The sequence below is a fragment of the Neodiprion virginianus genome, chromosome 2 (genome assembly GCF_021901495.1).
Source record: "Neodiprion virginianus isolate iyNeoVirg1 chromosome 2, iyNeoVirg1.1, whole genome shotgun sequence".
Lineage (NCBI taxonomy): Eukaryota > Metazoa > Arthropoda > Insecta > Hymenoptera > Diprionidae > Neodiprion > Neodiprion virginianus.
In genome coordinates, this window is record NC_060878.1 from 33,061,645 (window position 1) to 33,075,780 (window position 14,136).

The following is a 14,136-nucleotide window of genomic DNA, read 5'->3' on the forward strand; positions in this document are numbered from 1 at the left end:
TCGTTTTTACAACTTTCAATGATCTCTTCTTTTATGAAAGACATTTCAAATGTTCTTTATTCATACAATTATACTCGTGCAACATTCACTTTCCTGGCTATTCCCTTTGATCAGTCTGAGATCAAAGATTTAAAATTTACTTCTCGAAGGAAAGGCAATTTCTTCTCAACGGTTTAAACACGTACCTCGTAATTTCCTTGGTGCTCGGTTTTACATTCCACTCTTTTCTCTGCCTCCAGTATGCGCTCTATCGGCATATCAGAGTGCAAACTGCTAGTGCTTTCAACTTCGCTTTGATCTCTTTCCTTGGTACGTTGTCTCTCCTCCTGTACCGCCTCACGTTTCATGCCCATTACCAAACATTTTTGATACCGACAATACTGGCAGCGATTCCTCTGCCTTTTATCTATTATGCACGTCCTCTCTTCCCGGCATGCGTACGACAAGTCTTTGCGTACGGTGCGTTTGAAGAAACCCTTGCATCCCTCGCAGCTGCAATTAAAATCAACGGAAAACGTTCGTTAGTTATAACCGAATCTTGGCATATCGGTGTTAAATTATTCTTGCTTCGGAGCTGATTCGCAACTCCTTTCCTTGACTAAAACGCGAGAAGGTGTTAATCAGAGTTATTGTGAGACTTGCAGCGATCTTTGGATTAAAATACCATTACATTTCTCTCACTAAAGAAAACATGTTCGCCGAAGTTTACACTCACGGTATTTCTCGCAACCAGAGTGGACTTAACGAGTATAAAAATACAAAACCGACTGAAATAAATCGTTTGCGGAATAATATTTTTTTGGCTTGCAGTAGGCAGGCATGCAGAGTTTTGGAGTCAGTCCAAATATAAAAACAGTGGCGTTTGCGGAGACATGAGTCACCCAGCGGAGAGAAGCATGCGTACCCTGCAGAATCTCCCTAACTCACTCACTCTTCTTTAGTACACACTACACGCTTATCCCGTGAAATTATTTCCCAACGTGTAAAACAACATGTTTTATTTGACTGTCGGATTAAAGAGCATTCTGAATAACGATCTAGGGGAAAAGATTTACGGTGTTAGATTTTCTCCCAGAACGAACGAGCATTAGTTGCTAGTTTAACTAGACTCTGAAGACAAATTCTCACGGCATTGATATAATTTAACAAAAATTCATTAGAATCTATTTGAATATACATATAAATACACACATTCATTGATTGTTAGTTTCTTTTTTTTTCTTTCGCAAAACTGGAAAATTAACAACTAACGTCTGAGCTGATAATTGCTCTAAGAAGTATGCATACGAATGACTAGATATGAAATATTATTCAGCTCTGCAGCTGTAACGACATGACTTAAAACGACAGCGGCATTGAAAGAGTTAATAATGCATCCTACGCGCGAAATGAACATCCTACACACATTTACTTCATCCACACTTGCTCGAGATCTTGTACAAGTGCAGTGCATAAATATATAGAAATGTTTAGCACGCGTGCAAGACTGCCCGTCGTTGCCACGCGTCTGTTATTCTCTACAGTTTCTGTTTCTCATAAACATTAAGATCAAAGCAACTACGGTGGTCCAGAATTGAATTAAACAGTCCTTACGCTTGATCATTGGAAAATGATGGAAGGTCTATAGTTCCTCGCGTGTAACGATATCTGCAACAGGCTGCTGATTATTATTATTTATTCGTCATGAACGGAGAGTTTTTTTTTTAGTCTTGCTTTTTTTATATATAAATAAAACTCACATACAGCAATTACAAGCAAACGGAGAATACGATGTTAATAAGTGAAGCAAAAGTAAGTTAACAGTTTATACCATACAATCATTCTTACAAATATATAACCGATTAATAACTAAACGATAACGGTATATTATAATTATACTGCCGTCTCTTTGACCGTTTGCACACTGTTTTAACAGCCAACGCATTTTCGAGACAAGCGGAACATAAAATTAAAAGGCACGGCCGAAGGGCCTAGAGTAAGTAAGGATCACTAGTAATGGCAGGGTAAAAATGATTAGAGAATTCATAAAATGCATGACATACTATGCAGTAATTGTCTGTAAAAGCCTGGCAAAAAGTTCAAACTATAACTGGGAAGAAGTACGGCCGTAAACTTGAGCAATTACCAAGGAAAATTCAAGGCAACACGTAAGAGAGCAATATGCAGTCAAGTTATATGCCCAAGACGACATAAAAGTCAGCAGCTCGAAGCGAACCTGATGTCAATTTTATTCATAGATTCAGGGTAACGATTAAAGGCGGGGACGGAGTATTGTCATTGTTAATTATGCAACCTATTGCGAAGTGGCGAATGAAAATTAATCCCACGCCCGCCAATTAATTACCTGGTTTCCGTAATTCACTATATACATGTATATATGTGTATATTATACACAAGGGAGCAGAGTTTTTCTACTAATTTTCATCGTTACTTAATTAGTTATCGTTCGACGACGAAGATCATGCTGCCCGAAGACCCTTCGCAGAAGGAAGTATGGCTGGGTGGTCAGCAGTGCGTGTGTTACACCTATACACACAATGAGCAAGTCCAAGGTTGCATAGTTGCTTGCACGCGCGTTAAATGCAAGTGTGCGGAATGTATTGCATCTTTGTGTTGCGTGTGTTAATGTCCATACTTCTGATGCAACGCCAATTCCCTTTCCATTTTAACATTCGAACGAACAACATAGATATAAGGTTCACCCGCAGGAATAATAAGTTAGAAGCTTGATTAAACTGGTTAATTTTAACGACGCTGCAGATAATAACGTTAATCTGTTGAAAGGAAAATAACTATTTAGCACCTTTGTAGAATGTACCTGAAGACGTTGAATTTACAAAATCTCATTTTGTTGATGCTGTATTAATAGTTTACTAAATTTCAAGTCCAAAGATGCACCATTCCAATAACGTTACAAACTTCAGTCTGATTAAGTTGAACGGAGAGGTCAAGTGTAAACTCTAGCATTGTGAATTTTTAACGCTTGTACAGATTGAATAACTGGTTTTAGTGAATTTTTAGAACATAAAAAATCGATCCTCAGTCTTATCGAAGGCCTTAAGGGTTCGCCGTTACCTGTTGATTGACACGCATATAGCTATAAGACAAGTTTAAAGAAGATTGGAAGAAACGAGAAACGAGAAACAAGAAACAAACGTCGTTGCCTCAGGGCGGGTTAATTGCATGTAATGATAATGTTTTATTTATAACTTTTTCCACCACTTTTCCACACCAGATATTCGATTACACCCTGTTGCTATGCAGTCGCAAACAGAAATGTTCTTATCACTAGGTAATCTTTATTTTCAGTAACAATAATATATGGAGAGAGAAGGAAGAACTCGCTTTCATGGTACGTTTATAATGAAATCCAATCAATATTTCTTTCATTATTATTATTATTATTATTATTTTTATCATCAAGTAGGCAACAACCGGAACGTATCAAAGCAAAAATATGGACTGTACTCAACTTTATAGAACTATCTGAATATAAATTTGTTGTTTCTTACAGTAAATTTTTCACCCATAACTCACACATATAGAATCACTCTAAACGCATTAACGAGATTGGTACAAATGTTGAAAGATAATACACTACGTGCAAGAAAATTCTTACGAAATATCATCATTACGAGCACTAGCTTAATGAGCATCGGAGAATACCGCGGTATGATAATTTCAGAGTTTTTCCGATAAATAAAAATAGTGAAAAATGCAACAACCAATCAATATTAAGATGTCATAAACACACTTGAAGGAAATTTATCGTCCGGTATAAGATGCATACAGTAGATACGCTGTTCAGCAAACACTCGTACTTTGTTAAGAACTGGTTTAACCTGATGGAAAAAAAACAACAACTTGTAAATCTTGCCTGAGTAGATCTCTTGTGCGCATACGCTGAAATTTTTCTTCGCCGCACTCGCCGGGATGCATGTGCAGTTTTTCATCGTAACTCACCGACAATGCGTCGCCCTTTTCTCTTATCGATTAACGGAGAGGATGAAAAAAAAAAAAACACCCGACCAAAAGATTGTTGGGTTAAAAACTCGCGATCGGAGTATAATCGACATATTTCACACGATTATTATCTTGCCGCCAGATAATAAACTGCACCACAATAAATAACGACAGCATTTCACATCGTTAGCAATTAAAGACGCGTTCAACGTAGCGTCGTCTTATCTGTGACTCGATGATTTTTTGACGTCCCAGCCGTCTGTTCGATCGTGTTTTTACTCAGGGCCAGCGATCTTGTTTCATTACGTTGCTGGTAAAGGTTCAACATCCTGTTGTTACGTAAACATTACAATTACGACCTCGACCTCTCTCTCCCTCACCCTCTCTTCCACTCTGTTCCTTGATCAGTCAAGCTCGTCAACAGGTCGACGGCAATCTTTGTCCATTTTTCATTTCTATTATTATCGATGCCCCAAGGTTGTGATTGACGTTAAATCTGTACACGGATTTATTGACCTCTGATTGAAGAGTAAAACCATCTGCTACTTTACGATTAACGCAAGACCAACAAAAACGAAAACAAAGAAGAGAGAAAAAAAAAATCCCCCGACGTACACGAAAAGAATCTTTTGTACCTGGTTTATTCCTCCTTCGACAAACCTGGATCTCATCCCACTCTGCATCCCATAACACTGGAAGTCTTTTGATTGGTTGGCAGCACAATGTTCGATCTCGCCTGTGTGAACATGGCCTTGCTGCCAAGGCGAAGGAGCCTGTGGTTATAGAGCGTGTGAAACTCACCTGTAAACTCCGTAGTGTTTTCCACTTGCGCGATCCCCGCATATAGAACAGAGGTGTTTGCTTCCTGAGAGAGGATGATTGGGCGGATACGGTGATCCGGCACCTCCTGACTTGCTCTGACCTCCGGGAGACGTGCTGAGCAAACTGCTGTGCCCTCCGATGCTGAATGACCTGAAGAAGAAGTGCGAAACGTGTGTCGCGTTAAATGTTCGACGATCGTCTCTCGATTGCATTGAGACTGCACATTATCTGGTGCTTGGATTGTTTCGCAATTGCCATTGTCAGTCGGGAATCAAACTTTGGATATCAGACCGTATAGTTTTATTACTCAAGTGTTTTGTCTCTTTCTCTTTATTTCTGTCTTTAAAAACAAACGTCGATTGGGTATTACATTTTTCAAAGCTCGGTAAATATATCCGTAAAGAAGGATCGAGAACTGAAGATGAGAGGTATCGAGATATAGAAAATTCCACCTACCCTGGACTGCTGGGTCCTGAGGGACTAAAGCTGCCAGGATTCAAGAGGCTGGAAGCGTCTGGCTTCATTTCCAGAGGACTCTGCGGCCCTGCGGAGGACATTGACAGGTTGCTGTTATCCAAACTCAGCCCTAAAATCATAAATAGATACGATTTGCTTATTACAGTTTCGAAAGTTGATTAGAGGGTGATCGAATAAATATTCATATATCATGTATTATGTGTAAAATAATAAATCCCTCGACTTATTTCAAACTTTATTATCAATTGTCAGAGTGAATCATATGCGGCAAGAGCTAATTGAACGACATACTAATTAGCTTTCGTTACCAACCAGCAGGCAACGAAGTTTAATTGGTTAAATCTATATCGTGTCGCAAGGCATAAGTGGTACCACCCTTCCTCCCTCCCAAAGCTTACGTGAGAAAATATTTGATCTGCGTGGTAAAGGAGTTGTCACGCATGCTGTCTATGTCAAGACCTTCGCATTTCCCTATATATTATACCTGTTGAATAGCTTTTATGCACTGTACGCAGCTTACACTATAATCTCAAACTCTTGCGCTAAACACGCTTGGGGAGCTAAAGAGATCGGCGGACGGCTCAAAGTACGTACAACAAGTCATTACATGTTTAATCGTACAGATATATCGTTAAACTTATGCAACGTTTTATTACACGATATCTCTATATAATATTATAAATATAGAATCTAAGATCTGCAAAGAGCACATTAATTACTGACGCATTCCCGCGAACCTGCAGCAATAGTCGCACGGTGTGTAACCAACCAAGCGGCGGAAATAATTGCTGCAGGAAGTCACCGTTGCCAAGACCTTGTAATCATTAAAAATTCAATCCGCATGGATATCTCGATGCTCAGCGCGGTAGATAAAATCTCAACACTTTTCGCCGTCACATATAATTTAACGTATCGCACGCCTCGTATACATATAATATCAAAGCTTAATTGTTTAGGCATAAAACTTTCGGCAGTTTTTTCGGTGTATTCATTTACATTATTTATGTAAAATATCTCTTGGTCTTTATCTACCTCTTTTATTCAGGTGGAATATCTCGTGACTAATTATAACTGAAATTGACCAAACTTTTCCAAATGAACGGGAAATATTGTTGTTAGAAAAACGGTTAAAAATAGCATAAAGATCGTATCAATGTCAAGGTAAAATATGTAATGACCTCCGTGGAACCTGTTACAGACTTTTATATAATTATAAATTAAAGTTGAGGATAATACAGTGAAAAACGAGACGTAAAGAAAAAAACGGCCATTATTATAATTCGATACATCTTTTATTGAGCATCGTTATATATTTTCAAGACCAGACGGCGTCTCATTATCACGAGATGCTTGAATATACCCTCACGCTTCCAGACAAGAGTAATGTACCAAAATTTATACGACGAAAGTAAGAATAAAGGAAAAAGGGATTAGTTTGTTCTATACAGTAATTTGACGATTTTCTCAACTACAATGTAGAAACCGCGGTGTGCGTGAGAGTTTGGAGGACAAATTGGTTGCGAAAATGACACAGGATGATAAAACGTGTAGGCGCACCGTGGAGCTAATTCAATATCATTGTGCACGTTCGTAAATCCTAATCCAGCGTCCGTCTGATGCGCACTTGGAATTCGCTGGTTATCCCCTTGACGGCTGCCGAGTACATAGGTATATATAGAATAAAAGAGAGAGAGAAAGAGAGAGAGAGAGAGAAATTATGTTGACTCGTAAATAAAAAATTTCAAAACCTGAGCTACCAAGGACAAAGTACGGGAGTGAATTTTGATTATTTCGACTAATTACACTGTAAATATACATAAATTGTGTAATATATTTTCGGAAATCTTACTCAACCACCTGCAATTTGTCAAAATCTTTCAGCGAAAATGAAGACGTGAAAAAAATAGAAAAGGTGAAAAAAAAAGATGGACAGATTGAAGAGGTTGTCTGACCAAGAAGAATATTTACTTTTAATAATTTAGATAATAAGAAGCGATACTTTTCAATAATTTTATTACGAGATAATCGTACGCTGAATATTTATCGGGTAATAATATTCATAACCTACAAAGAAAACGTCGAGAAGTACAAAGGTAAAAAAAATACTGCAACCATATACAAAAGCTTATTGTTAGGCATTGATGTTTCGTTTCAATCTCGAAATCGTTAAAAAAAAAAGGTAGGATAAGATACGTTCGATTTCCACTCTACGATGTGTATTTTTATCCGTAAGGCTATAATTTTCCCAAAAGTCAGCGGAGCAAAGATTTTCCTCTTCCCCTCTGTAACAAATCGATATGTATTGCCATTCATCGATGAATAATAATAAAAATCATCGGTGCAACGTTGCGAATCTAAATATTATTCAACCATTGCGAACTCGACGAAAAAGGGAAAAAATACAAGAAATATTTCAGTGACATTGCAGAAAATAACCTTCCGAATAAAACGAGCCACCATCGTGCATCGTGAAATCGAACGAAACTAGTACATTTCTCAACATCATCATCGATATCTATACCTATAAATAATATAAGCTTCGATTTTACACAATTCCAGTATTGTCTATCTCCATGCCTACACTTTACGTTCAAAGGGACCTTGGAGATTGTCAACTGACGAATATAACGAAAGAATTTAATAAATGGCTAGTCAAGTTACGACCGTCTCGTGAGGATATTAATAAAAAAGTATGTACACTTGGGGACAATAAATCTGATACGGCTAATTTTTTACACTAGACAGTTACGTTGGCAATACGGAGAAATCTACAGCGCCACAGTCGGCCGAGCGCGAAACTAACTCAATCTCAATAAACGTAACATAACCGATGACCGTCGAATCCAACTTTAGAATACCGCGGGGATAATGACTTGTTAGATTGACACGTATTTTAAGGTTAGATTCGACGGTCATGGGTTATGTTACATTTATTGAGATTAAGTTAGTTTCGCGCTCGGCCAACTGTGGCGCTGTAGGTTTCTCTGTGTTGCCAACGTAACTGTCTAGTGTAAACAATTAGCCGTCTCATAGTGATTGTCCCCAAGTGTACGTACGATCGTTGCTTTTTCGTAAGCAACGCAGAAAGAAAGACTCTCTCGCCGTGTCACTGCTAGGAGAGGGGCGGGAAAAGGGAAGGGGAAGGTGAGTGGGGGGGGGGGGGGGGGGGGATTGGGAGGCGGGGGCGTCTCCGAGGCTTGCCGAGCGTCTGTTTGCATCGCCCACGAGCGACCTCGACATCCCTGACCCGGACAACGCGCTTTAAGAAACAGATACGACGCGATGACGCCGCGACGCTCCTCCAACCGAATTCACTCGAGGGATTGACCGGGTCCTTTGTATCGCCTTTGCGTTTGCGTCTAGCGTCTAGCGTCTAGCGTTTACGATTATCGTTTCGCGTAGCTCGCAGGTATCGCCCGCAAATACGTACGCACGTATTTACGTAATTTGAGATATAGCCTCGACGTTTTTCATCTGTTTAAACATCTCTGACTCGGGGGTACTGCACTGCTGCATTAATTAACATACCTCTGCCAGCTGTCCTAACTATAACCCAGTTATAATAATAACATCAACAACGATAATAGTAATAATAATAACTACACCTTCGCCCTTCACTTTAAATAAGCAGCTTGATAGTTTTATACCGAGTATTCGAAGCAAACTCATTCGTTACAACGAAGTGACAAACTCGAATTATTACGTGTTCGTACTCGTAGGCAGATTTGTTTTGTTTTGTACTTTTCACCCTAGACACCGTCTAAAGAATATTGATAGATTGTGCTTCCACGTATTTCGGAACGTCGAAATGATATTTATAGTCGTGAAATCGCGGGGAAAAAAAGAGGAGAATAAAAAAAAATAATTGCCACTTTCACTGAAATATGTAATCTACGCCATACGCCTTCGCGTGTGCAAACACGGCGATACATGTAATTTTATGTTACATGTAACCTATGTATGCACATGTGTATATAGTTTGTATGATGTAGCGATTTATACAGTTGACCAGATGGAAAAAAAACCACGTGAATCGCAAAAATTCTTCAACTGCAAAAGTTTCATAAAAATTGCCTCTTTACTCCAACTCGTGTTCAATCGAGTTCAGAAAGCAGTGAAGCGTCGGTATTTCTGTTCCAATTTATTATTGTCATTGTAAATATAATTTATATATGTACGTAACACATACATTGTACATAGAACTCGACATTTCAATTTTTGCAAAAGATAGCTTTTTAATGAAAAACAAATTAAAAAAAAACAACTTTCAACATTCTCTGTTTAAATATTACATCATCTGCCGCGAATGAAATTTCGTAAAACGTTCATACGATCCAATAAGCTCGTACCAAAATCACAGTTGCACAGAAACGCTGTTTATGAAAGTATATACAATAACGCATAACGTGCTCCGTAAAAATCTTGATAAAACCGAAATGAACTTGTTACGACGACGACGACAGGGGAACCAGAGAAAACTAAACTCAAGTAAAAAAAAAAAAAAAAATATACCAATGAAAAGTATACGTCCATGAAAAAAAAGGTAGATATACGATACCTACAGTACCAAATTCAAGTCACGTTTCTGTACGTATATCTATAACATAAATTATATCAATACAATTGCAATACCTAAATTTTATTATATAATACATTAATCGAGTAATTTTGCAGAATCTTTATAATAAACAAGAAGAATATTAAGAAATCGAAAATCCAGGAATTGTTTAAAATGGGGGGGGGGGGGGGGGGGGACATTATAATCAAACTTGTAGGAAAGAGCATAGATTTCATACATTACTTATCGATCTCTTCGCTTATACCTGTGTAAAGAGCCCGATTATGAGGACGAAGACATCCCCCCCTCCTTCCGAAATGGCATCAGGCTGTGCAACTTGAGCTGACAAGGCCAAGCCGTTCGGGTGCGTCTCTCTCTCTCTCATTCTCTCTCTCTCATTCGCTCTCTCTCTCTCCTTCTTTCTTTCTCCTTCTCGTCGGCGGGCACCTTGACCAGACAAGCGAGCAAACAGAGCCTCCCGCCCTCTTTTTTTTCGTAGCCCCCGCCGCCTTTTCCGCTCACAATCAGCCGCCCCGGAATAACGCGTGGGAGCTAGTGACCTACACCAATGATCGTAGTCTGCAACCGGCGTGGAGTTCTGCACTCTTCTCCACTTCTCCCCCCTTTCGCTGTTCTCCTTCTCTCTCACTTTTCCCTCTCTCGTTCTGTCCCCTTGAGCGCGTCTCGCCGCATTTCGTCTCAACTCGCCTCGTCTCTTTTCACGGTATTATGTGTTGGTGGGTAAAAGGAGCAGCGTGTGTGAACAGCACACAGAGCACACAACGGACTACGGGGTATTTAATTAAAGGGATACGGGGACAATGAGGAGACGATTACAAAGAGATAAAATATAAAATACAAGTAAATGCATGTTATTACGTTGCGGAAAGTTTTTCTTTCCGATGCTCTCGAGCTTTTTTCATTCCTTTCACTCTCGTTTGCTTGCGTATCTTATAAGCATTGTTGGTATTTGGTCAATTTTGCCTCTATTATTTCAGCGTTCCCCGAGGATAATTGAACGTAAATTGAAACCTAAGGATACAGGATTCGTCGGAGAGAAAATTATAAAATAAATACACTGCGTTGATGAAGTTTGCAGACATTATAGATAAATATATATGATGAGAAAGAGTTTCGTTGAACGGCTTGTTAGTCGTAATAAGGAAGAAAAAAAAAAAAACGAAGATACCGAAAATTTCTAATGTACTTTAGCGTGTCATTTCCCGTTTTTAATTTTTTTTTTTTCTAACGATATAAATTCACGTTACATACAAGGTTTGTTTCGTTAAAATTTGCACGCGAAACTTTCAGCGAAAAGTTTCCAATGATACGATGCAGAATAATTTGAGGAAAAAAAAAACCGCAATCAAAAACGACGACGATTCCGTTTAAACTTATCCTCGTGTTTCAACTGATCAATTTCCCCTCGGTAAAGACGGTGAGGACAAAAACGAGAAACGTTAAGAAAAAAACAAAATATACTCGGAATATTAACTGCAGAGTCGTAAAATGTTCAACGAGAATTAAGAAGAGACCTAAATTCTTCTCCGTGTATCTGATCACAAGTAGGCGACGATTTCGACTGATGTGCAAAGAAATGTCTGTTAAAACCTCGCGAGTTTCTATCGCAGTATAACAATTGAACCTTGCGTATACTTCGTCGCAATTTTATACGAACAATAGCAACATAATAAAGTAATACGTAAAAAGATGAAAAAGAAAAGCGAGAGAAGAAATATTATAAAAAATAAAATTTTATAAAAAATATTGTAAAAAGGCTTATGAAGAGTAAAGCAAAAAAAAAAAGAAAAAAAAGATTTGTAGAAAATATGAAAAATATTGAAATGCGAAGACGACGAAGAGAAGGAAAAGAGGCGGACAAGAAAATTACTGGTTTCTTCCCTAAACGACAGCGACGCCAGAAAACGGGTCTAACGACCGTAATAACCTCTGACAAAGACAGGTTGAATAGCATAGTCGATGTGAGATATCGCGATCCGAGATTCATCGACTTGCTTTTTCATTATTTAATTTCCTCTTTTTTACGCGAGCGATATTTTTCGACCGTAAAATATGTGAAAATGATATACTCATCCGGTTCTTTTTGTCTATTTGATTTTTTCTTCCTCTCGCTATATCTGTCGTCTTTTATTCCTTTTTGTCAAACAGGAATGCTGATAACCTTTGGCTGACATTCTTTATACCTATATCGCTCTTACATGCATGAATATTTGTGTGTGTGTACCAAAAAATTCAAACGTATACGTACAGGGTGACGACTCTGACATTGATATTTGTAAATGTGAAATTTTGTAAACTCACCGATGTATTCGATAATCTTCTTGAATTCATTATACGTAGGTACACAAGTGAACCGAATAATTTTTCTCCTATTACAAATTATCATCGCCACGGAATGATGTTGCAAAGAATTTTACAACGGTAAAAAATTATACGATAGGTGTATACGATTTGCGGATGGATATTTTTTGTCGGTATACCTACTTGCGCAAACGAAAATTTCAACAGTTTTTGTTCTCATATATGGTATTATTTTGATGTTGTTTTTTTTTCTAACCCTGCAACCTTCGCAAGAGATCCGATAAAATCTCGAGAATGTAACACGAACGTCCGTCCGATATCTCCGCATGGCAAACTTGCCTACCTTTACATCGACATTTATTTTTACGCAAGGTGTATGATAGGAATCGCGGTTATAATTATAAATTTAAAATCAACAACGAAATTCTCTCCGGCACCTATAAACATTAATTCATAAGAAGCGAGACGACATGAAAAAATTCGTCTTTATCGTCGTTTTTTCAATATACGAAGGATAAGGATAAAAAATTGTTGCAATTCAAGGATTCTGCCTACGAATATTTTGGTATTTTCTACATCACACGTATGCATACGTGCACCGACATGAATCTGCGTACGTAAGTAAATCCCAGTGTAGCGTGCTTAAAGGTATATAATATAATGACACAATTCAAAAGTTTTTTAAAAAAAGATTTTTTATGAGAACGAGTTAAAACAAAATTATATGTACATATGTATAACACAAGACGATGATAATCTTTGTATAAAAATGCAGCAGCAGGGTTAAATGTCAACAGATTTTTTCGATGCCTACGTTTAAAGGTCTTTCATACACGGCTGGTGTGAGCGTTGTTTTATTTTCAGCTTCTCTCGCCGAGTGATCGTATCGCGATAATTCTACTTTATTGACGGATCCCATTTTAATATTTCACGAGAAGAACTCATCAACTTTCTATCATTCGTATAATAAATTCTCTAAATGTATTTAACATTTAGCTTACAATTAATCAGATTCTTCTTCTCATTTTAATTCCTGTTTCAGTTCAATTCCATCATAATTAACCAATCGTCGAATTGCATTACACGTATTAGTGCATACATGCCGTGCTTATGTTTTCTTATTTTTCTCTAGACGTCATAAATATAGGTGTATATGCAATTTTGTCTGCCTTTTTGCCCCCCCTTCCACGCAGTCGACGCGCGGCGACTAAACTTTTGTTGCGTAAAACTTTCGACATTTTAATGACAGAAACTAGTTTCGAATATGGAATTCGGGTTATCTGTAATTGAGTGCCTACGCGCCCGTTCGAATCACCGTAGCGGAGTCCCTCTCGATTTACTATTCAATTAAATTCTACAGTACGTTATATACAGCGATACGTAAAAGACTGGCCATTTCTTTTTTTTTTTTTAACGCCCAATTAATGTTTAACTCTTGAGGAACTTGTGAACTTCGACGAAAACAAAGATTGTATTAAAAAGGAGAGAATTTGTTTTTCTTTTATTCTAATTAAATCGTCTCGATCTTTTGCAAATATCTTACTTTATTTTATATTACAAACTGTCAGATTCCTCGGCTACGGCAGCTTTGTCAAAGCGTACAGTTTGTGCATCTGATCCTCTCACGTTTCATCGGCATTGACCCGAAATGGTAACGTATAGATACACACACACACACACACACATATATATATACATATACGTATAGTTGTGGTATTTAAATATACTGTAAAAATGCATCGCGAGGGAGAAGAAGAAGAAGAAGAAGAAGAAGAAGAAGAAGACCGCGAGTAAAGACGGGAGAGATGTTGATATACAGGAGGGAAACTGGTTTTTTGCAGTCTTAGTAAATGTTATGCCAAAAGTTGTCAGACAGTGACGTCAGCCCCCCCCTCCTTATAAATCCAGTTAAGGGTCTCATTTTTCCACTTTTTCAACTTTCCTCCACTAACAGTAGACCGAGAGTGCAGTGGTTCGATAAAAAGTTGTTGACA

General features: G+C 38.1%; 1 protein-coding gene across 5 annotated transcripts in view; it reads right to left on the reverse strand.

The window, feature by feature from the left end:
• LOC124298854 (retinoic acid receptor RXR) overlaps nt 1–14,136 on the reverse strand; it is a 55,196-nt gene that overhangs the window by 8,548 nt on the left and 32,512 nt on the right. For all 5 annotated transcript variants that reach the window (XM_046751405.1, XM_046751400.1, XM_046751403.1 and 2 more), the window contains 3 exons: nt 5,242–5,371; nt 4,765–4,935; nt 186–492 (listed from right to left, as the gene is read on the reverse strand). In XM_046751405.1, the coding sequence (XP_046607361.1) occupies nt 186–492; nt 4,765–4,935; nt 5,242–5,371 (608 nt within the window). The remainder of the gene's footprint in view (nt 1–185; nt 493–4,764; nt 4,936–5,241; nt 5,372–14,136) is intronic.